The 25,585-nt window shown below is 38.7% G+C and overlaps 1 protein-coding gene and 1 pseudogene across 1 annotated transcript; one reads left to right on the top strand and one right to left on the bottom strand.

The window, feature by feature from the left end:
• Positions 1–911: 911 nt before the first annotated feature.
• Positions 912–2,195, bottom strand: LOC148200260 (pentatricopeptide repeat-containing protein At5g47360 pseudogene; annotated as a pseudogene).
• Positions 2,196–2,557: 362 nt separating this feature from the next.
• Positions 2,558–25,361, top strand: LOC148200261 (phosphatidylinositol-3-phosphatase SAC1-like). The gene is made up of 6 exons (XM_088111214.1): positions 2,558–2,789; positions 2,876–3,070; positions 3,170–3,335; positions 3,409–3,631; positions 6,926–7,002; positions 24,956–25,361. Coding segments are annotated over exons 3-6 (501 nt in total). The 5' UTR covers positions 2,558–2,789; positions 2,876–3,070; positions 3,170–3,333; the 3' UTR covers positions 25,155–25,361.
• Positions 25,362–25,585: the final 224 nt, after the last annotated feature.

Genomic DNA, 25,585 nt, shown 5'->3' on the forward strand with positions numbered 1-25,585 from the left:
TTCCTGGTCCACTAAAATCTAATTATATTTTTTAAATTAAAGTTTCTAAAAACTATCTAAATAATATATACTTTATCAAACTTTAAATTGTTTACATAAATAAAAAATTATAGATTTTTGTCAAACTAAACAATAAATATTTAGTATCTTTTGATTTTTATCCAGAGGATGTTTGAAAAAACCATTGGATTTGGAAGCGGTGTGAGAAGGAGGAAGGAACCAACTCAACTCATTTCTTGGCTGATGGGGTCTCGTCCTCACATACACAGGCACTGGTAATCAAATCAATTAGACCCTTTTCTGTTTCACGCAACCTTCGTCGTTCTTCCTTTTTCTTTCTCGTCCACTAACCCTATGCCCCAATTTGTAAAGTTTTGGCTTTTCTCGCGTTGCGACGCACTCAAAACTCTTCCTTTCTCCACCAACCGAATGGACATGGTCGATACCCTATGTACCCATCTCCACCAAAACAATGGCAGTGTTGAGAACTCATTGTCCAAGGTTAAGCCTAAACTCGATTCTCAATGTGTCATTGAAGTCCTCAATTCCTGTCATCCCAAGCAACCTCTATTGGGCGTCAGATTTTTCGTTTGGGCTGGATTTCAATCTGGCTACAGGCACAGTGCTTACACGTACAACAAAGCTTGCAAGTTGTTTGGGATTCAGCAAAATCCCCAAAATATTCGTGATCTCGTTCTGTCTTATGAGGACGAAGGGTGTTTAGTCAATGTCAACATGTTCAAGGAGGTTTCTGTGATGTAGTCTGCTGGTCTCAAGAATACACTGTCTCCTACAAGGGGAAGAAATGAACAAAGTACCAGCATACTACATCACAGATAAAGACAAGCATATTGTTTCTCAAGAATACACTGTCTCCTACAAGGGGAAGAAATGAACAAAGTACCAGCAGACTACATCACAGAAACCAATACCCGGTCCTTCATACAAAGCTCCTTTAGCATAAGGCTAGATGCCAAAGTATCAGGTCTGGCATCACCAGAAAGCATTTCCATGAAGAGCTTCATTGCTTCGTCCAACTTTTTAATTCTTATCAATGAAATCACAAGTGAACTGCAACAAGCACCATAAGAAACACCATGTTCCACCACAAACTTATCGATCAAGTTGTAAGCTTCTCCTACACGACCCTCAATATAAAGGCTATCAACCAAAGTAAAAACAGTAACATGATTTGCATGGCACCCCGAAGCTTTCATTCTATCCAGAATATCCAATGCTTTCGTCCACTGACCTCTCTTACAGAAACTTTGAATCATAGATGTATAACTAACAACATTTGGACGGCAATCCCCACCTTTCTCCATTTCATCCAACAACTCCAATGCCATTTCCATAGATCCAGACCTACACAAGCCATTTAAAATGGCTGATAAAAGGACCAAATTGGTTGAACATCTATGTACTCTCATAACCTTAAGCAAAGAATAAGCATGCTCTGGGCGACCCACATCACATAATCCCTCCACTATTGCGATGTACGTAATAAATCAGGGTAAAGACCGTTCAAACTCATCTCCCCGATCAACTTCTCAGCCGTTTCAATGTCGCCATTCTTGCAACATAGCCTAATAACCACATTATACATCACAGTGTCAGCACCGATGTTGAGACTCTGCTCCATCTTCCTCAACACCCACAATGCCACGTCAGCTAGTTGGGCTTCTTTGCACAGTTTCAGAACCTCCCTGAACATGTTGACATTGACTAAACACCCTTCGGCCTCATAAGACAGAACGAGATCACGAATAATTTGGGGATTTTCCTGAATCCCAAACAACTTGCAAGCTTTGTTGTACGTGTAAGCACTGTGCCTGTAGCCAGATTGAAATCCAGCCCAAACGAAAAATCTGACGCCCAATAGAGGTTGCTTGGGATGACAGGAATTGAGGACTTCAATGACACATTGAGAATCGAGTTTAGGCTTAACCTTGGACAATGAGTTCTCAACACTGTCATTGTTTTGGTGGAGATGGGTACATAGGGTATCGACCATGTCCATTCGGTTGGTGGAGAAAGGAAGAGTTTTGAGTGCGTCGCAACGCGAGAAAAGCCGAAACTTTACAAATTGGGGCATAGGGTTAGTGGACGAGAAAGAAAAAGGAAGAACGACGAAGGTTGCGTGAAACAGAAAAGGGTCTAATTGATTTGATTACCAGTGCCTGTGTATGTGAGGACGAGACCCCATCAGCCAAGAAATGAGTTGAGTTGGTTCCTTCCTCCTTCTCACACCGCTTCCAAATCCAATGGTTTTTTCAAACATCCTCTGGATAAAAATCAAAAGATACTAAATATTTATTATTTAGTTTGACAAAAATCTATAATTTTTTATTTATGTAAACAATTTAAAGTTTGATAAAGTATATATTATTTAGATAGTTTTTAGAAACTTTAATTCAAAAAATATAATTAGATTTTAGTGGACCAGGAATTATAAACAAATATAGTTGACACTTATAAATATATACAATTTATTTGTATTATTTATTATTATTGTAATGATTTAGGATTATTTGGGATAATCCGCACGAATGGTAGCAGAAGGGTATTTAAAGTTGAAAGGAGAAAGATGAAATGGGATAGGGAACGAGTGCGACAATGAAAATTGGGAGTGAAATAGATAGAGAATAGAAGACAATAGAAGAGACTAGATGGCGAAATCGGGATCAACCCCTGTCACTGCCTCTGCAAAGGTTCACCCTTCCAACGATCCCGAACTGGACCCGGACTCTTACGCCCTCGAGAAGTTCAGACTCTACGAAACCAGAGCGGTAATTATCCATTCATTCGTCACGCAATAATCTTTTACACAACCGATTAAATTAACCTAGTTTTGAAATTGCAATCGCAATCGCAGAGGTTCTACCTGATCGGAGTAAGAGGTTCTTCCGAGTGTTGAAAATTGATCGATCAGAGCCGTCGGATCTGAATATCAGCCAAGACCCCGTCCTGTATTCACCCCAGGAGATCAAGAGGTTGCTTTAGCGGATTGCTGAGGGTAATAGAGCCACTGGCGGCCTCACTTTCGTCGCTAAGGTTTTCGGAATTGCTGGTTAGTACCTCTCTCTCTCTCTCTTCTCTCTTTCTCTCTCATCATGTGTATATACATGTGTACTATATATATCTCAACCAATTTCTCTATCATTTCAAGGCTGCATCAAGTTTCTCGAGTCTTACTACTTGATTCTCGTTACTAAACGTAGACAGATTGGTGCTATATGTGGCCATGCAATCTATAGCATCAAGGAGAGCCAATTGATAACCATTCCACATGTTTCAATCCAATCTGATTTAGCTCACTCTAAGACTGAGCTCATGTAGATAACCCTTCCAAAACGTTTACCACATCTAACAACATCAGTTTCTTACCATCACCACGTCTCACTGCAGGTACAAAAAGCTTTTGTCTAGTGTCGATTTTACCAAGGATTTTTTCTATAGTTACACTTACCCTATAATGCAAAGTTTGCAAAAGAACGTTTCTCCTAGCGAAGACGGAGGGATGTCGTATGATAATATATTTGTTTGGAATGCATATTTGACACAAGCAATCAGGTCAAGATGCAATAACACTATTTGGACCATAGCTTTAGTTCATGGTCATTTTAGGCAGGTACGTTACTTCCTTTCTGTCGTCCGTCATTCATTATAGTTTGTTTCTGTTAAATGAAAGCCTACTTGCTCTTCTTTGAAGCATGCATTTTCATTAAAGATCCATGGTAAATTTAGAATTATTTATAGTATACCTGCTGGTAGAGCAAGATGAAAAATGTCTTAACTTCACTATTACTGGAACTCGGGATAGAATAACAAGTGGTTAGCTTCAATACTCGCAAAAATATATAGAAACACCCCTAACTTAGAACTTTGGTTGTCTCCTCAAACAAGAAAAAAGAAAAAGAAAATAAATACATTTATGATTTTAGAAATATAAAAGATAATATTTTAGAAGTATTGGCCCCAAATTTCTTCTATAGAAATTAATAATTATGGCTAATTACTCGTACAAATAAACACCTTTTATAATTTGTTTTCCTCGATTGAAATGCATCAGGTGAGTGTTCCACTCAAGTCAGCATTAAAAATGCACAAAACAAATTTGCCCTTTACAAAGGTTGTCATAAAGGTTTTGGAGGCATGAAAGCTGAACCCCTTTGTATTTCTAGAAGGCAAAAGAAATAATAGGCTAGCACAAATTTGTGGGTTTCTAAAATCTAGAGGCCCTCAATAACTGGAGGCCTTATGTAAAGGGTCTTTTTGCACGGATTATTCTACACGCATGCTCTTCATCTGTCATGAAAACATAATAAAAAATGTGTGGAAGGATCACTAAGGTCTTTCTTGACTTGTAATAAGGCCTTACTAACAAATAACATGGTTTTACACCACTTGGGGAAACAAGAGAGCATTTGTGTTCTTACTTCATAAACACACATAGATGCACAAGCACACACATATATATTTCAAACTCCTAACTAGATTTTATTTTCTTTGAACTAGGCAGGTTATTGCTTTAGATACCCAATATTTTCCTCTTTTTGGTGGGTGTGATAAACACTCTAAGGTGTGGAAAGCATTTGTTTTTCATTAGGCTCAAAGGTTCCAAATCAAAATCTGTCTGTTTGGTTCAATTAGGTAATAAAGGATAATGATACATGTTAGGTTGGCCATTTTAGCTAAGTGATTATAATTAAAAAAATCAATGTCTTGATTCTTTCCTCGCACAAAATATGTGATCATGAAATTAAAGAGATTGAAGCAAAATAATTGTATGAAAAACAATGCAAAAAAACTGATAATTTTGAATTTCAAATCACTATCTACTGTCTCACTTGGTTAGACTGTAAGTGCTAAATTTATGAAATATCAAGTCACATCCATTAATCACAATGAAAGTTATGTCTCATATTAGCTTTGAGTAAATGTATCCACAATTCTAAAATTTCTCATGCTCATATAACATGCAACTTTTTATAATTTAGAAAAAGATTACGAACCTGTGCAACTCCATTACCTCTCTAGCCAGTTGCTAATTGGTCCTCAAATCCAATTGACCATGCAAAGTAAAACATTAGTACTGTATTTCTGGATCCTGTATTTTTTTTAACTTAATGCAATAATGATTGCCAAGTACTGGATAACAGTGAGGGCCGAAAACAGTATATTTTATTGATTGATGAGACAGGCATCTGGTTGGTGGTAATGGGAAGAAATGAGAATTGTCATAAAACTTGTTATCCAAAGATGTTTTGTTGCTTTAAAACTTTAAAACTAATCCACTGTAATATATTTTTAAGTAATAATGGTTTTCAAAATCATTTTGAAGTCATTTCTTATGAGTAGTTTTCAATGGTAAAATGCATAGAAAGTAATGAAGAGGCCATTGACTTTCGAGACTATGTTTGTCATTCAATTCATAACATGATTCTATCTTTAGATTCATTATGGTGTTGTCTTGTAAATCCATTTCGTATCCACTTTCATACAAATATAAGAGTGATTTTAATTTTAGACTCAAATATGAATTCCATTAAAGATAAAATAAAGTACTAATATTATAATATATGTTTCAAGAAGAGCAAATCAAAAAGGAAACGGAAATCATCAATAATACAACAACTGTTCGGAAATTTTGTTCATTGACTTCATTCAATCACGACTTTTGATTGAAATGATCTTCTATGGCTTATAAGAGCTATTTGAGTGTTTCATTTCAATAATTTGTTGCGTGTTGGAAATATAATAAGTCCACATGGTTGTGTAGTTTCTGCTTATTCAGATCTGGACTTAATACTTACAATTGTGCTTAAGGATCGGGTTTGAATGTACTCATTCTTGTCATGTAAGAATCTTGTGTCTCATCTCTGTCCTTGTTGAGGAACGGGTATACTCATATCCACCTTCATATCGACTCTTGTAGTATCTCAAATATTTACTAAAAAAAAATTTTACAAAAAAGGGGGCCATGATATTGTCAAGGATTTAATGTTAGGGGGACACATTTTATTTTCTTCAATGTCCAATGTCAAGAAATGATAATTGCATAAATCTTAAAATAGATTACCAAATAACAATTGCATAAATGTGAAGTAATTGTAGAAAAGAGTAAAAAAAAACACAACTGAAATTTAAGGGAAATTACAACATCTATTTCTTTTGCAAATGTTAAGTGAACCATTGAGAAAGAGAATGAAAAATTGTGAAGCAAAATAAGGGTTCTTAAAATGAAACAAAACTAAGAACTAAAGAGAAAAGATATAAGTGTTTGAAGTTACCTAATAAACTAAGAGTTTACACCATTGAAATTGAGACTTGAACATTTTCACTTCATAATTAAAAAACAAGTAAAAAACTATCAAATGTGTGTCCTAGAAATGATTTAATTTGATGAAATTGAGGTTTACATTTCCTAAAATGTAATACATCGTTTGATCAAAACCACACAAAGGAAAACAATTGTTACTTGAGGTTGTGATAGAGGGAAAATACCTTTTGAATCTAGTGAACTTAGTGGACATTGAACGAGTTGAACAATTGAGAGAGAAAATGAAAGATTGTGTAGCGAAAGAAGAGTTCTTCAAATGAAACAAAACAAAGGATCAAAGAGAACAATGAACATAAGATTTTTAGGTTACCTAATAACGAAGTGTGGTTTAGTAATATAAAATGGGTATGGAGATTGGGAGAAGACAAATATGCACATATCGTCAGGTTCAATACGAGGATTCCCTGTCAAAATTGGATAGATTTTAACAATATCTATGGGTGTGGTTTATTTGCGATCCTTATTTATCCTCCATTGCCTTTACCCACTTTTATTACGTTATTTTGCTGTCTTGTCAATTAGTTTAACTATTCACAACAATTGTTATTGTATAATTTGAATTGTGGTTCTAAAAAATTGCAGAGTCGTCTATCAATTTTTGGAAGAGACTTCAGTGTTTCCATGATTTCTAGACGATCTAAACATTTTGCAGGGACACGGTAAGGTCTTATTTTTATATTTTATTCATGTTTTTCTTATTTCATAGTTGATTCAAATGTCACGAATCACTATGATAATTTAAATTAGATAAGTGTTCTATGTGTTTTTGTGATTATATTTTAATTTCATCCTTAGAAGTGTTTTGTTAAATTTCTAGCTATATATGATTTTTTTTCAAATTATATATTAATATAATATTCTTCTTCTCTTTCTCTGTGATGATTAATGGTAGAACTATCTAGTACATTGTAAAATTTCCCAACTAGTCAACTTTTTTCTAAAGCAATTTTCTGTAAGGATTATTTTATAATTATAGAAATAAAGTACAAATCCTTTATAATAAGGAAAAATTGGATTATATATGTATTATTAGGGATATTTTTATTCCAATTTCGTATCTTTGTTATTAGAGGATGTCAAAGCTCTTCTATTTATTTATTGTCCTGTTTTCGTTTTCTTAATACAAGTAAAACACTTGTGTTGTCTCATAAACACGTTTCAACTAAATGTCTCTCTCTTTCCTATAGTTTAACAGTTTGAATGACTAGTCAACTGCAAAGCAACAGTGGTTGATTGGATGGATGATGGTTGCAGTTCCTTCCACAATGAGAAAATACTCATTAGAGACCATGCTAGACCATTCTATAAATTGCTTTTTTGGTATAATTTTAAACGAGGGAGAATATTCTAAATTTCTATTGTTTCAAGATGTACGGAAGTGACTATCCTTACAAGTCTTATTTTTATCCTACATTTGAACTATAATTTTTTATGGGGCGCCTAAGTCCTACATTAAGCAATATGAGATACTCCGTTCGTTTCCTTAATAGCTAGCTTTTGAGGGTGGATTTACCAAGTGCTTGGATGTATAAATTGGTATCAAAGTTGGTTGTCAATGTATTTGAAAGGGCTATCTGTGGAGGGTTTTGACTGGTTAAGGGTTCTAACAATGGAGAGTCGTGTGAATTATCACTAAGTGAAATGTGGTAGAGTAAAAGCTGGTTATGATTCTTTGCTCTAGTTTCTGACCATGTGTGTCCCTCTCCCATTTAACTGTTCTGCACTTTTAGTTTATTCTGAGATATCCGTGTTTGACTATGCCAACTCAGTCATGTCTCCGATGTTTGAATTCATGCATGCTTTATTTTTCTTCTCATTCCACATTGATGATACACATTATCCAATTGTTTTCTTTTCTCATGTCCTTTCCACTACCTAGATCTGATGATCATAACTCTGCTTTAAGGGAACATTTTTTACGTCTTTATTTGTCCCGTGTTTATGCTGATTAGGTATAGAAATGAAATGAATTCATTTCTCTAAAAAATGATCTCAACATCTTCCATGTGGGGTAAATGTGATTCGAAAATGATTAGGGAACTATTATTATTGTGTTCCTTATTCTCCTTTTTGTACACCTAGGTTTCATTCTTAGTTTTGAATTTGTTTTTTTGGTAGCCTGTTGTTTTCAACTTGTTCACCTAACTTCTCAGTGGTCTGCATTTGCAAAAGAGGTCTTGTTAGGGCCTGGCGAGTTTACGAGAGAAGAAGATATAGGAGGGGTTGATTAAGGAGTTTGTAAGAGAGGTTATGCTCTCAAGTAACTGACGGAGACCCTGCTCCCAGTTATTGGTTGTTTTATTGTGATACCCATACTTACAGTTAATAAAGAGTTTTATTCAGTATTCTCCCATTGTTATTGGGGAATTGAAAGGGAGTGGGCGGCAAGTTACCAAACTCAGGTACGTAACAATTGGTCCGACCTGCCGGATCCTATTGAGAGGAGGAGAGCATTATGGAAGGAAGAGTGAATGCTGTCGAAGGAAGATTGGAGGTCATAGAAATCTCCATGGGAGGACTGGAGGCGGCAGTCCAGGAACTGGTGAAGGTGATAGGAGAGCGAGGTCGACGACATGAGGGAAACCTTGAGGGAAGTCAGGGATCTGTCAACGGGAGAAGGAATGAGGAAGACGAGAGAGAGGGCGGCGGCCCAGAGGGTGGACACCGTGAGGAGCAACCGTATTGGAGGAGAAGGGTGGACTTACCCATATTCGAAGGCAGCGATCCCTTGAATTGGATCTATAGAGCGGACAAATTCTTTGAACTGCAAGGAGTGCCGGAGGAAGAAAAGCTGCGACTGGCCTACATCAGCATGGAGGGAATCGCGGGACACTGGTTCAGGTTTTGGAGGGAGAAGGCCAGGAACCGTTCGTGGGCCGGATTAAAGGAATCGTTGGTGATCCGGTTCGGAGGCAGAAACCGGGGGACGGTCTTCGAGAGATTGGCGGCCTGTAAACAAACAGGGACCGTGGAAGAATACATCCAAGAATTCGAAGTGTTGGTCGGCCAAGCGGAGAAAATACCGGAGGCACAGCTGATGGGATATTTCATGGCAGGCTTGCAGGAAGGGGTCCGTAATCAACTCAGGTTGCTTGACCCGAGAGAATTTATGGACACAATGAGGCTAGCAAAGGACGTGGAAGAGTTCCAAGGGGGCACAAGGGCGGAAGGAGGAACCATAAGCAAGGGCCAGACGTGGGGTAAACCGAGCGGTTCGGTAACAAGGACGGACACCAGCCGTCATAATCAGAACCGAACGGGAACCGCCGAGAGGGGGCGGACAGGAGGGAAGGAAGGGATTCCGAGGAGAGAAGGAGAACGAACGTTCTCAAACAATCAAGGTAGGAACGTGCGGGATTTACCGTACGCTGAATATGTCAAACGAAGGGAAGAAGGGAAGTGTTTCAGGTGTGGGGGACCGTTCGGTCCAGGCCATCGCTGTCCGGAAAGGAGTCTTCGGATGCTGATACTGGCCGAAGACGAGGAATCAGGTGGGGAAGAAGAGGCTGAGGCCGAACTCGAACAAATGGAGTGATGGACAAATTTGTAAGCACCAAAATATGATGTCACAAACTTGTTTCACACTCGGCAAGTATGACCGAATCGTTCAAGTAATAAACTTGGTAAGACCAAGTATCGTTCTTCCCAAAGGACTCACGGCCTAGTTTAGTTGTGTGGTTTCTTGATTAACTAAGACTTAAAGACGAAATATTTGGATTATATTATGCAAAAGACGAAAATAAACATGTATGCATGAAATTTGATCAATGGCAAAGACAAAAGATAAACACTTTCAATGGAATATATGAATGAATATGTTGTTGGGGGTCAATTTCATCTCATCCACTCTCATACATTTTAGGAATTCAACATTCAAATCATCATTGTTAATGCCACTCTCTAAAGTACCATTCTAGATGGCTTCTCCCTAATCACGAGTTCATACAATTCCTAGCATTCCTAATGATTAGTTCATCAGTGCAGGAGCTTAACGACAACCAATATAATATTAGGAGAAATTCCCCGGATCTAGACTTCCCCGTACGTGTCCGTATCGACAAAACCAATAATCATGCAATAGAATGAGTTAAACAATGCAAGCATTAAGCAAAGAGGAAAAACCCTAACTAATGATGAAAGAAAGCATAAGTCTTAGATTAAGATGCAAGCATAAATTCCATATATGAGAGCTTCAAGAGATTACATTGATTCCCCAACAAACATACAAGGTTTAGTTCACCATATTCATGGTGAACCTAGATGAATTACAATGAAAGAATGAAAGAATAAACCCAATAAAGGTGAAGAGGTAGCCTGAGCATCCAAGATCCTCCTTCAAAGGGGTGGAAGAGAGAGTGTTTGCTTCGTTTCTGCCAAAGATACAAACCCTAGGACGTCCTAAAGCTTATATACTATTCTAAAATTACAAAGAATCAAAAGCCCAAGCCCATAAGTGTGCCGCTCAGCGGTAAAATACCGCTCAGCGGTGATTGCGCGTCTCGTTTTCTCCCCTCAGCGGCCATTTTGCCCCTCAGCGGACCTCCCGCAACCTCTTGAGTGCCGCCCAGCGGTAAAATGCCGCTGAGCGGTGACTTCGACTTCTTCTTTTTGCACTCTTTGATTCCTTTTCTGATTCCATCTCTCTCATTCTTCACTTCTTTCACTAAATTCACCTTAAAACCTGCACAAAAACACTGAAATCAAGCATAAACCTGTCCAGCTCTCTTATTTCTGAAAATATAGGTAAAAGGCATGATTTCAAGCTAGTTTCTAAGTCTAAAAGTTGCTTTTAGTATCAATTTTAAGCATGAAAATAACAGTTTTTCAACTGTTATCACAACCCCAAACTTAGAACTTTGCTTGTCCTCAAGCAAACAAAATGTAACTCCATCTCCAACCAATTCATATGACGGTTCACTCATTCAAAATCCTTTTCTCAAGATAAGTAACAACTTCACTCAAACTTATGACTAAGAGTTCAATCATGATGTGCACATGCTTTAGTATTCACAAAGTCATTTAAATTCCAACAAATGCTATTTTTCATGAATGATCAATCAATTAAGCATGGATGTTCATGTGTTTATGGAATATTTCCTCACTAGGTAAAGTGTTTCACTCAACACACAAGTGTATAAAAGGTAAAGTGTTTCACTCATTCACTCCACTATCACAATGTCACATGAATCAACTTTGCCTTTCATTTTACCACAATCAAAAACATTCACAAGCATGCATCATCACAAGGACTTTTCAATGGCTTATAATGTGGCTGGGCTAACAAGAAAATTGGTTTTTCTGGATCACAAAATCCTTGAGTTAAGAGAATCATAACAACACAATCATCTTATTCATTCCCAACTTTCTTTTGCCTTTGCATTTGCATTGAGCTTTACTTCTTTTTCTTTTCTCTTCTTTTTCTTTGCATATTCTTACTTTTTAGCTCTTAGCTCAATGCTTTTCTTTTCATGTTTTCCCAACAACCCCAAACTTGAACATTTAACAATACCATACAAGATCTTCTACTTAACTCAAGGTAAAGATTTTCAATCAAAGGTTTTCAATGTATGTTCAAGGCTAAGGGTTCAAAGGATAGAACACAACGTGTTCTCTTTTAGTAGGCTAACTTTATGAATTTGGCCAATAAAAAGGATTCCAACAAATGGCCTTGATCACATGATGCAAAACAAGCAATTTGATTCAATTATAGAAAACCTGGGCAAAATCATTCATGCTTTCAAAATAATAGCATTCAATCATACCAAAAACTCTGGAGCTCAAAACCTCACATATAAGCTCATTCACATTTGACATACACATCCTGCTTAATCTCACAATCACAATCATGATATCATGCATTTGTTCACAAAGCTTGTGAATCACCTGTATAAGCATTTTAATGTGCACATCCTCTCAACATCAATCAATCAATAAGCATCATCAAGCAGTACTTATCACACAATCACAGTTAATAGCAAACCATCATAACAAACCAGGTGTTCAATAGAATACGTCAAACCCTAATCTAAAAACAAAAACAAAAATACTTACAAGATACTGGGTTGCCTCCCAGTAAGCGCTTGTTTAATGTCCCGAGCCTGACCCAACTTTCAAGGATCAACCAACAACATCATTGTGGAAAATCGTTGCACCTCTCCCCCTAGATAGGGCTTAAGACGTTGACCATTTACCACCCAGCTTTTCTGTGGATCATCAGCAGATGGATCAAATATTTCAATTGCTCCATGTGGATGCACTTCTTTTATCACAAATGGTCCTGTCCATTTTGACTTCAGCTTCCCAGGAAATATCTTCAATCTTGAGTTGAACAATAGTACCTGTTGTCCTGGATTGAAAACTCTATTCACCAACTTCCTGTCATGATAAAATTTAATTTTGTCTTTGTAAGCCTTGGATGAATCATATGCATGTAACCGCATTTCTTCAAGCTCTAAAATCTGCCTTCTGCGTGTGCATTGAGTTTCATAAGGATCAAAATTCAAGAATTTCAAAGCCCATAATGCTCTATGCTCCAATTCAACTGGCAAATGGCATGCTTTCCCATAGACTAATTGAAATGGTGATAATCCCATAGATGTCTTCATTGCTGTTCTATAAGCCCAAAGAGCATCATCCAATTTGAGAGACCAATCCTTCCTTGATGAAGTCACTGTTTTTTCCAGGATTCTTTTTATCTCTCTGTTAGATACCTCAGCTTGTCCATTGGTTTGTGGATGATAAGGTGCAGCTACCTTATGCTTCACTCCATAGTGTTTGAGTACTTTCTCTAGCTGATAATTGCAAAAATGAGATCCTCCATCACTAATCAACACTCTTGGAGTGCCAAAACGTGAGAATATCTGTCTCTTCAGGAATTTAATTACCGTACTAGCATCATTTTTAGGACAAGCCAATGCTTCCACCCATTTACTCACATAATCCACTGCTACCAGAATATATTCAATGTTGAAAGATGGAGGGAAGGGTCCAACAAAGTCAATACCCCAACAATCAAAAACCTCAACCTCTAAAATACCTTGTAAAGGCATCTCATGACGTTTAGTGATTGTCCCTGCTCTTTGACATTTGTCACAATTCCTAGCATGATTATGAGCATCTTTAAATAAAGTTGGCCAATAGAATCCTGATTGAAGGACTTTTGCTGCTGTTCTTTCTCCATTAAAATGTCCTCCATAAGGTGAATCATGACAATGCCAGAGAATTCCTTCTGCTTCTTCATTTGTAACACATCTCCTCAGAAGATTATCTGCTCCAATTTTGAACAAATACGGATCGTCCCACACAAATTGCTTGGCATCATGCAGAAATTTCTTTCTCTGTTGCCAAGTTAAATCTTCCGACATGACTCTTGCAGCTTTGAAATTTGCCATATCAGCAAACCAGGGCCTCTGCTGAATATACATGAGTGATTCATCTGAAAAAGATTCCCAGATTTCAGGCTCCTTGCTAGTGACCTCATTGTTGACTAACCGTGACAAATGATCAGCAATTAAGTTCTCACTTCCTTTCTTATCACGGATTTCTACATCAAATTCTTGCAACAGTAGTACCCATCTGATCAGACGTGGCTTAGAATATGGTTTTGTCAACAAATATTTAATAGCTGCATGATCTGTATAGACAATCACCTTAGACCCAATAAGATAAGGTCTAAATTTCTCTAAAGCATATACAATGGCAAGAAACTCTTTCTCTGTGGTAGCATAATTCAATTGAGCATCATTCAGCACCTTGCTAGCATAATAAACTGGATGAAACTTTTGTTCTTTCCTTTGGCCGAGGACAACTCCTATTGCATAATCACTTGCATCACACATTAATTCAAAATTTTGATTCCAATCTGGTGCTGCAATTACTGGAGCTGACACTAGCTTCTGCTTCAATATATCAAAAGCTTTCAGGCAATCTTCATTCATCACAAAAGGAGCATCCTTCATCAAGAGATTACTCAATGGTTTAGCAATTTTTGAGAAATCTTTGATAAATCTTCTATAAAACCTAGCATGACCAAGAAAACTTCTAATCCCCTTTACATTTGTTGGTGGAGGTAGTTTCTCAATAACTTCTACTTTAGCTTTGTCTACCTCAATTCCTTTAGCAGAAATTTTGTGCCCCAATACAATTCCTTCAGTTACCATGAAATGACATTTCTCCCAATTCAAAACCAGATTTGTCTGAACACATCTTTTGAGGACAGTGTTCAAATTAGTTAAACATCTTTGGAAGGAGTTTCCAAAAACTGAGAAGTCATCCATGAATACTTCAATGCATTTTTCTAAAAGATCAGCAAAGATTGCCTGCATACACCTCTGAAACGTAGCTGGAGCATTACATAATCCAAAAGGCATCTTTCTATATGCAAAGATACCAAAAGGACACGTAAAAGCCGTCTTCTCCTGGTCTTTTGGATCTACCACAATTTGATTATATCCAGAATATCCATCTAGAAAACAATAGAAAGTCTGCCCTGATAACCTTTCTAGCATCTGATCCATGAAAGGAAGAGGAAAATGATCTTTCCTAGTAGCTTTATTCAGCTTCCTGTAATCAATGCACATACGCCAGCCGGTAACTGTCCGAGTGGGAATAAGTTCATTCTTATCATTATAAATTACTGTCATCCCACCTTTCTTTGGCACCACCTGTACTGGACTCACCCATGCACTGTCAGAAATTGGATAGATGATACCAGCTTCTAGCAGTTTCAACACTTCTTTTCTGACCACCTCCTTCATAACAGGATTTAACCTTCTCTATGGTTGAGCACTTGGTTTATAGTCTTCTTCCATAAAAATCTTGTGCATGCAATAAGTTGGGCTAATACCTTTGAGATCTGATATTGACCACCCAATTGCTTCTTTGTTGGCTTTCAGAATTTCTATCAACTGCTCTTCTTCTTGTAAAGATAAAGAGTTATTGATAATGACTGGCTTTGTTCCATCCTCTTCTAAAAACACATATTTCAAATGTGATGGCAATCTTTTTAGTTCTGGAGACTGTGCTTTGATTGTTTCTTCCTTATCAATTGTTTCGAATATTGGATCTTCCTCTGGACCCTTTTTCAATGTTTCCAAGTCCATCAGACATTCATCAATCAATTTCTCTTCTTCTTCATCCAAATCTTCACATGCATCAATGAGCGTTTTTTCCAATGGAGAAATGTTACGCACCATCCTTTCTTGAACCATACAAACTTCATCAAGTTCATCAAATTGAAAGCATGCTTTGTCATCATTTGGATACGTCATGGCCTTGGATACATCAAAAGTGACTTCTTCATCATCAACTCTCAGTTTAAGCTTACCATTCTCTACATCAATCAAAACTCTAGCAGTCTTCATAAAAGGTCTCCCAAGAATAAGAGGAACATCACTAGTTCCTTCCATCTCCATCACAATGAAATCTACTGGAAATACAAATTTGTCAACCTTCACTAGAACATCTTCAACCACTCCATATGGATATTTAAGAGACCTGTCTGCCAATTGAAGAGCCATTCTGGTTGGTTTAATTTCCAGCCCCTGAATTGTTCTGCACATGGATAGCGGCATTAGATTAATGCTAGCTCCCAAATCAATCAATGCTCTTCCAACTTTCACATCTCCTATGGTGCATGGAATGGTGAAGCTTCCTGGGTCTTTAAGTTTAGGAGGTAGTTTCTGTATGATTGCACTGCAATTGCCCTGTATATTTATAGTTTCCTTCTCAATGTACTTGTGTTTCTTTGTGAGAAGTTCCTTCAAGAATTTTGCATATGCTGGCATCTGTTGCAATGCTTCAGAGAATGGTATAGTGATCTCCAACTTCTTAAACAGTTCCATGAATCTTTCCAACTGCTTTTCTTTCTCCTTCCTTGAATAACCCTTTGGATAAGGAAGTGGCTTTTCATACTCTTTTTCTTTCTGTCTCTCTTCTCTCTCATTTTTTTCTCTCGTCTCCTCTTCTTCTTTTTTCTTTTTCTCTCTCTCAACTCTTTCTTTCCACTCACATGTTTCTTTTTCACTCTCACTCTCATTTTCTTTCTCCTTTCTCTCTTTTTTTCTCTCCTCTAACACTCTACCACTTCTAGTCACAACAGTTTTACATTCCTTTCCAAGATTATCATGTTTCATTTCGTCAACTATTCTCTCAACATAGACCTCCATTTTTTTAAATGCAGCATCCACATTATGACAATAAGACGCATTTGTCTTTAAGAATCTCTGGAAAGTCTCTTCAAGCGTTGTTGTTTTCTCAACTGGAGTAGATTGCATCTGCCATTTTTGGTGCTCTTGAATCATTGAAACCTGTTGTACTTCCTGTGGTATTTGAGAAAGTTTCATGGTTACTTCTTCAAGCTGTTGAGAGATAATTCTATTTTGGATAAGCAATGCCTCATTTAATTGTAACAGCTCCTTCTGACTAGGATCTCCTTTTTCAATATTGAGTTCGTTGTCACTAGTAGCCATATTTTCAATAAGTTCAGTTGCTTCCTCTGGAGTTTTCCATTTAATATTGCCTCCTGCTGAGGCGTTCAGCATCATCTTGGTTTGTGAACCAAGCCCTCCAAGGAAAGTTAGGACTACTTCTTCTTCTTTGAAACCATGCATGGGAGTTTTACGTAACAAGCTTTTATACCTGTCCCATGCATGCCCCAGTGATTCTTCCATGCCTTGCTTGAATGAAGAAATCTCTTGCTTGCCTTTGGTCACCTTAGATTGTGGGAAGTACTTGTTTAAAAATTTTGTGACCACTGCTTCCCACTCTGTGAAACTTTCTTCTGGAAAAGAGTTCAACCAAAGCTTAGCATTGCCTCCCAATGAGAAAGGAAACAAGCTAAGTTTGATAGCTTCGTCTGGCACCCCATTAATCTTGACCGTGTTGCAGATCTCGTTAAAGGTAGTAAGGTGCTCATATGGGCTTTCGTGAGATAACCCATTAAATTGATTACTCTTCACCAGTTGAATTAATGCTGGCTTGACCTCCATGTTGGCTGCATTGACTCTAGGTCTAGCTATGCTGTTAAAGTGTTCAGGTCCAGCAATATTAGTGTAATCTGCAAGAGTTCTTCTAGCATTATTGTTCTCCATACTTCCTGTGCTATGAACAGAACCTTGTGGTGATGATTGTAAGAGAGTTTCTGGAGAAGGGAAAAGTTCTCTGGATGTTCTGATTCTTCTCCTCCTTCTACTCTCTTCTAGACCTTCAAGAAGTGGTTCTGTTGTTTTCTTACTCCTAGTTCGAATTGCTTTCTGCATACACAAGAAAACAAAACCCTAGAAAAGATTTGTTAGCACAAAAAGGTATAGAAGAAGATATATATTCAGAAGATAAAAAGATTTAGAAGATAGAATCAAATAAGATAGAATAAAATAAAACCTAATCTAAAAAAATAAAATCTAACCTAATCTAAAAGATAAAATAAAATAAATCTAATCAAATAAAAATCAAATCTAACCTAATCAAATAAAATAAAATAAAATAAAAAAAGAAAAATAAAAACAGAAATTCAAATTTAAAGTCAAAGATAATCAATAATCACAAAAATTAACCAGTTAAACCAGAGTCCCCGGCAACGACGCCAAAAACTTGATGGACAAATTTGTAAGCACCAAAATATGATGTCACAAACTTGTTTCACACTCGGCAAGTATGACCGAATCGTTCAAGTAATAAACTTGGTAAGACCAAGTATCGTTCTTCCCAAAGGACTCACGGCCTAGTTTAGTTGTGTGGTTTCTTGATTAACTAAGACTTAAAGACGAAATATTTGGATTATATTATGCAAAAGACGAAAATAAACATGTATGCATGAAATTTGATCAATGGCAAAGACAAAAGATAAACACTTTCAATGGAATATATGAATGAATATGTTGTTGGGAGTCAATTTCATCTCATCCACTCTCATACATTTTAGGAATTCAACATTCAAATCATCATTGTTAATGCCACTCTCTAAAGTACCATTCTAGATGGCTTCTCCCTAATCACGAGTTCATACAATTCCTAGCATTCCTAATGATTAGTTCATCAGTGCAGGAGCTTAACGACAACCAATATAATATTAGGAGAAATTCCCCGGATCTAGACTTCCCCGTACGTGTCCGTATCGACAAAACCAATAATCATGCAATAGAATGAGTTAAACAATGCAAGCATTAAGCAAAGAGGAAAAACCCTAACTAATGATGAAAGAAAGCATAAGTCTTAGATTAAGATGCAAGCATAAATTCCATATATGAGAGCTTCAAGAGATTACATTGATTCCCCAACAAACATACAAGGTTTAGTTCACCATATTCATGGTGAACCTAGATGAATTACAATGAAAGAATGAAAGAATAAACCCAATAAAGGTGAAGAGGTAGCCTGAGCATCCAAGATCCTCCTTCAAAGGGGTGGAAGAGAGAGTGTTTGCTTCGTTTCTGCCAAAGATACAAACCCTAGGACGTCCTAAAGCTTATATACTATTCTAAAATTACAAAGAATCAAAAGCCCAAGCCCATAAGTGTGCCGCTCAGCGGTAAAACACCGCTCAGCGGTGATTGCGCGTCTCGTTTTCTCCCCTCAGCGGCCATTTTGCCCCTCAGCGGACCTCCCGCAACCTCTTGAGTGCCGCTCAGCGGTAAAATGCCGCTGAGCGGTGACTTCGACTTCTTCTTTTTGCACTCTTTGATTCCTTTTCTGATTCCATCTCTCTCATTCTTCACTTCTTTCACTAAATTCACCTTAAAACCTGCACAAAAACACTGAAATCAAGCATAAACCTGTCCAGCTCTCTTATTTCTGAAAATATAGGTAAAAGGCATGATTTCAAGCTAGTTTCTAAGTCTAAAAGTTGCTTTTAGTATCAATTTTAAGCATGAAAATAACAGTTTTTCAACTGTTATCATGGAGCTATCCGCTTTTTCGGCAGGAGGGCTCACCCAACCCAGAACGATGAAATTGCATGGGCAGATAGGGACGAAACAAGTATTGATCTTGATTGACAGCGGCACCAGCCACAATTTCATAAGAAGAGGATTGCTAAAGGAACTGGCATTACCTGTAATAGATACTTCACCCTATAAGGTGAGTTTGGGAGATGGACAGAGAAAGGAGACGAGGGGGTGTTGTGAAGAAGTAAGGATTCACATGGGAGAGGCAGTGATCACCGAACGATTCCACCTGTTTGAACTGGGCAGAGTTGACGTGATATTGGGGGTAGAATGGCTAGCTAAGATGGGAGAAGTAACGTTGAATTGGGGCAAGCTAACCATGGCGTTCGGTCAAGCAGGGCGCATCGTGACCATTAAAGGAGATCCGACTTTAACGCGGAGATTAGTGGAACCAGAAGCATTGTTCAAAATGAAAGAAGTGGAGGTCTGGTGGCTGTTGTGGGAGCTTGGGGAGATGGAAAGGGATGAGGAACGAAACCCGTACGACCAGGGAGAAGAACCGTTCGGTCCGGATTTGACAAAGAAGCAGACGTATGACATGAAGCGAATTTTGGAGCAGCACGCGAGCGTATTTCACGAGCCGAGCGGACTACCACCTAACAGGGGCATGGTACATCAGATTCCCTTAAAGGAAGGGACGGGCCCCGTGAATGTTAGGCCGTACCGCTACCCCCATGTGATGAAGGGGGAGATTGAGAAGCAGGTGGCCGAAATGATAAAGATGGGCGTCATAAGGTCGAGCAACAGTCCGTACTCTAGTCCGGTAATATTAGTGAAGAAGAAGGATGGCAGCTGGAGATTCTGTGTGGACTATAAGGCCCTTAACCGAGCCACGATACCCGATAAATTCCCTATTCCCCTGATAGAGGAACTGCTAGACGAACTGAGAGGGGCTAAATACTTTTCAAAGGTGGATTTGAAGTCAGGCTACCACCAGATACGGATGGGAGAAGGAGACATAGAGAAAACGGCTTTCAGGACGCACCAGGGTCACTACGAGTTCATGGTGATGCCGTTCGGCCTCACCAACGCACCAGCCACATTCCAGAGCGCAATGAACAGCCTGCTGCAGCCTTACTTACGAAAATTCGTATTGGTGTTCTTTGATGATATACTGGTGTATAGCCGATCCTGGGAAGAGCACTTGGAGCATGTGGGAACGGTGCTAGGGGTACTCGTGACCAACAGGTGGGTGGCCAACAAAAAGAAATGTGAGTTCGGCAAAGCCCAAATAGGCTATTTGGGTTATAGGATATCCGCGAGGGGTGTAGAAATGGACGAAGATAAAGTGAAGGCCGTGATGGACTGGGAGAAACCGAAGACAGTGAAGGCTTTGAGGGGATTTCTGGGACTGACAGGATACTATAGGAGGTTTGTGAAGGATTATGGGAAGATTGCCAAACCCTTGACCGACCTCCTTAAAAAGGGGCAGTTTGCATGGACGGAGCAAGCAGAGGACGCTATGGCAAGATTAAAGAAGGCAATCACTACTGCACCAGTGCTGGTTCTACCGGACTTTGACCAGACTTTCCACATTGAGTGTGACGCATCGGGAAGAGGGATAGGAGCGGTGCTCATGCAAGGGAAGCAGCCCATAGCCTTCTTTAGTAAAGCGTTGTCCGAGGGGTCACTAAGTAAGTCGATATATGAAAAGGAATTAATGGCGTTGGTTTTAGCCATTCAACACTGGAGGCCCTACCTCTTGGGACAACGGTTTGTGGTTCACACCGATCAAAGGAGCCTGAAGTACCTTTTGGAGCAACGCATCACCACTCAGAATCAGTAGAATTGGATTGCAAAGCTCCTGGGCTATGACTTTGAAATCGTGTACAAATCAGGGGTCACCAACAAGGTAGCAGACGCCCTATCACGGAGGGAAGAGGAGGATCCGCAGGAAGAAAAGGAGTTGAGAGTGATGGCTCGACCCTACTGGCAAGACTTCGGGGAGATTCTGGGGGAAGTCGAGGCAGATGCAGAGTTAAAGAAGATAATAGAAGATTTGAGAAATGACCCCAACTCCCATCCGTCGTTCACTCTGGAACACGAGAGGTTACACTATAAGGGGAGGCTTGTGCTGTCGGCCCGCTCGGCCTGGGTACCCAAGTTGATAACCGAGTTCCATACCATGCAAACAGGAGGACACTCAGGGGTGTATCGAACTTATCGCAAAGTGGCACAATCTCTTTACTGGGTAGGGATGAAGAAAGCCGTGACCGACTTCGTTGCAAGCTACCTGGTATGTCAACAACATAAATATCTGTCATCATCTCCGCAAGGATTTCTGCAACCTTTACCCATTCCCAACGCCATTTGGGAGGAGATAAGCATGGATTTTATTGTTAAGTTACCCAAGTCCCGAGGGTATGATGCGGTGCTAGTAGTGGTAGACCGTCTCAGCAAATATGGACATTTCATACCACTGAAACATCCCTATTCCGCCCGGACCATGGCTGAAGTGTTTGTAAAGGAGATCGTCTGGTTGCATGGGGTGCCAATATCTATCGTAAGTGACCGGGACCCACTGTTCCTGAGTAATTTTTGGAAGGAGTTGTTTAAATTACAAGGAACTCAACTGAAGATGAGTACCGCCTATCATCCGGAATCCGATGGACAGACTGAGGTCTTGAATAGGATATTGGAGGGGTATCTGAGATGTTTCTGCTCAGAACAACCGAAGGGATGGAGCATAGTACTACCATGGGCGGAATATTGGTATAACACCACCTATCAAGAGTCGGCCAAATGCACCCCATTTGAAACAGTTTATGGGAGGTCTCCTCCTTTCCTGCACAGGTTCGTTCCGGGGGAAACCTTAGTGGAAGCCGTCGACTGATGGACAAATTTGTAAGCACCAAAATATGATGTCACAAACTTGTTTCACACTCGGCAAGTATGACCGAATCGTTCAAGTAATAAACTTGGTAAGACCAAGTATCGTTCTTCCCAAAGGACTCACGGCCTAGTTTAGTTGTGTGGTTTCTTGATTATCTAAGACTTAAAGACGAAATATTTGGATTATATTATGCAAAAGACGAAAATAAACATGTATGCATGAAATTTGATCAATGGCAAAGACAAAAGATAAACACTTTCAATGGAATATATGAATGAATATGTTGTTGGGGGTCAATTTCATCTCATCCACTCTCATACATTTTAGGAATTCAACATTCAAATCATCATTGTTAATGCCACTCTCTAAAGTACCATTCTAGATGGCTTCTCCCTAATCACGAGTTCATATAATTCCTAGCATTCCTAATGATTAGTTCATAAGTGCAGGAGCTTAACGACAACCAATATAATATTGGGAGAAATTCCCCGGATCTAGACTTCCCCGTACGTGTCCGTATCGACAAAACCAATAATCATGCAATAGAATGAGTTAAACAATGCAAGCATTAAGCAAAGAGGAAAAACCCTAACTAATGATGAAAGAAAGCATAAGTCTTAGATTAAGATGCAAGCATAAATTCCATATATGAGAGCTTCAAGAGATTACATTGATTCCCCAACAAACATACAAGGTTTAGTTCACCATATTCATGGTGAACCTAGATGAATTACAATGAAAGAATGAAAGAATAAACCCAATAAAGGTGAAGAGGTAGCCTGAGCATCCAAGATCCTCCTTCAAAGGGGTGGAAGAGAGAGTGTTTGCTTCGTTTCTGCCAAAGATACAAACCCTAGGACGTCCTAAAGCTTATATACTATTTTAAAATTACAAAGAATCAAAAGCCCAAGCCCATAAGTGTGCCGCTCAGCGGTAAAATACCGCTCAGCGGTGATTGCGCGTCTCGTTTTCTCCCCTCAGCGGCCATTTTGCCCCTCAGCGGACCTCCCGCAACCTCTTGAGTGCCGCTCAGCGGTAAAATGCCGCTGAGCGGTGACTTCGACTTCTTCTTTTTGCACTCTTTGATTCCTTTTCTGATTCCATCTCTCTCATTCTTCACTTCTTTCACTAAATTCACCTTAAAACCTGCACAAAAACACTGAAATCAAGCATAAACCTGTCCAGCTCTCTTATTTCTGAAAATATAGGTAAAAGGCATGATTTCAAGCTAGTTTCTAAGTCTAAAAGTTGCTTTTAGTATCAATTTTAAGCATGAAAATAACAGTTTTTCAACTGTTATCATCGACCAGGAGTTACAGACAAGAGATGAGGCGCTCAACCAGCTAAAGTTTCACCTAGCCCGGGCTCAAGAAGTAATGGTGAAACAGGCCGACAAAGCTAGGAGACCATCCCATGTAGAGGTGGGAGATTGGTGTATCTGAAGATAAGGCCCCACCGACAGACGTCGATGTCGTCCACATTACATTCTAAACTAGCCGCTCGGTATTTTGGACCCTTCCCTGTCATACAGCAGGTAGGTGAAGTGGCATTTAAGTTGCAACTACCTGAATCCGCGCGGATACATCCAGTGTTCCATTTGTCGCAATTAAAAAAAGCCGTGGGGGAGAACAGGGTGGAGAAAGAGTTACCCCTAGACTTGGAGATGGAGGGACCGTCTCCCCGGCCGGTCAGAGTTCTGGATAAAAGGCAGGTACAGCAAGGAGAGGACGAACGGCAGGAATTGTTGATCGAATGGCAAGAGGGAGGACCAGATGGGGCAACATGGGAAGATGCCATAACCATCCGAGATCAATATCCAGACTTCAACCTTGAGGACAAGGTTGATCTTCAGGAGGTGGGTAATGTTAGGGCCTGGCGAGTTTACGAGAGAAGAAGATATTGGAGGGGTTGATTAAAGAGTTTGTAAGAGAGGTTATGCTCTCAAGTAACTGACGGAGACCCTGCTCCCAGTTATTGGTTGTTTTATTGTGATACCCATACTTACAGTTAATAAAGAGTTTTATTCAGTATTCTCCCATTGTTATCTGTTTTGGGGAATTGAAAGGGAGTGGGCGACAAGTTACCAAACTCAGGTACGTACCAGGTCTAGCTTTACACATTCTAAGTAAAGAATTTAACTTCATGATCTGTCCTTATGCATTCAGTCTTAAATTAGTTAGGTAGATTTGGGAGCATTTTATTGTGATTCTTGCCTAATTCAGCTTATCATTCCTCTATTTTTCAAGTTCTCTTTTTCTGAGCTTGGTGAAATATGGGTTTTCAATTGTTTAAGCTGTGATGATAGTCGTATGTATGTTGTATATTTGACTAATTATAGGCTTTGCATCGTTTGGTGCAATTTGATGGAATGATTAGTACCATATTTCTCTTATGTAATGAGTTTTGTTGCCCTGGATTGTTTTTCCTAGACTTATCTATCATTATTTTTTTGCAAGGGAAACTTCTACTCTTCTAAATAATTTTCCCTACAACTATGATTTTTTATCCTATTTTCATTTCTTGCAATTGTTTTATTCCATAGGATTGTTTATATTAGATTTTACAGTGGTTCCTGAGCCAAAGTTTTGATTTTGTGGTTATTATAGTTAGAGCAAAGTTCATAGTACACAATTGGTTAAACATTTGCTGATGCTTGTTCTCTACAATTTTACGAGTTTGTGTTGGTTTGATTGGAATATATATGAATTAAACATGGAAATATTCTTTGATATCATGAGTTATATGTATTTTGAGCTGATGTTTGGTTTTACATTGTGTCTATCTGGCTATAACAGTAATGGTTAAATTAATTTTCTCTGTAATGAAAATTTTCTGCAGTTACTTGAAAAGGGGTGTTAATGATCGGGGGAGGGTTGCTAATGATGTTGAGACAGAGCAGATTGTCCTTGATGAAGAAGCTGGCTCTTGCAAGGGGAAAATGAGTTCAGTTGTGCAAATGCGTGGATCAATACAACTTTTTTGGTCACAAGAAGCATCAAGATTTAGCCCTAAACCTGACATAATTTGTACGAAATAATTGAGATTAATATTTATCTTGTTCATTGTTCAATTTCATGCTGTTATAAACTATAACGTAGGAAATTCTCTATTTTTTTGTTCTTTTTTTCCTTTTTGACTTCCAGTGCAGAGGTATGATTCGACATACGAAGCAACTAAATTGCATTTTGAAGACCTTGCTAAGAGATATGGCAATCCAATTATTGGTCTGATTCTTAAACTCGGCTTAGCAGGTTCCACTTGGTCAAGTATAGTTGAGTTGGGTTGGGTGGGGTTCAGTTCGATTGGGTAGGTTGCGTTGGGTTCGATACGTTTTAGTTAGGTTCAGTTCATTTCAATTCAATTATATTCGATTTGTTCCAGTTAGATTGGATTTAGTTCAATGGGGTTCAACTCAGCTCGATTTAGTTCGACTCTAGTCAGCTTGATTTTTTTCGGCTCAACTCGACT

The sequence above is a fragment of the Vigna umbellata genome, chromosome 4 (genome assembly GCF_029865625.1).
Source record: "Vigna umbellata cultivar VRB3 chromosome 4, Vumbellata_1.0, whole genome shotgun sequence".
NCBI classification, from domain to species: Eukaryota; Viridiplantae; Streptophyta; class Magnoliopsida; order Fabales; family Fabaceae; genus Vigna; species Vigna umbellata.

Bases quoted from the DNA above. Each gene is read 5' to 3' on its own strand.
- LOC148200261 (XM_088111214.1), top strand. The intron at 3,632-6,925 runs GTACGTTACTTC...AAAAAATTGCAG, and splicing joins TTCATGGTCATTTTAGGCAG to AGTCGTCTATCAATTTTTGG. The intron at 7,003-24,955 runs GTAAGGTCTTAT...AATTTTCTGCAG, and splicing joins AAACATTTTGCAGGGACACG to TTACTTGAAAAGGGGTGTTA.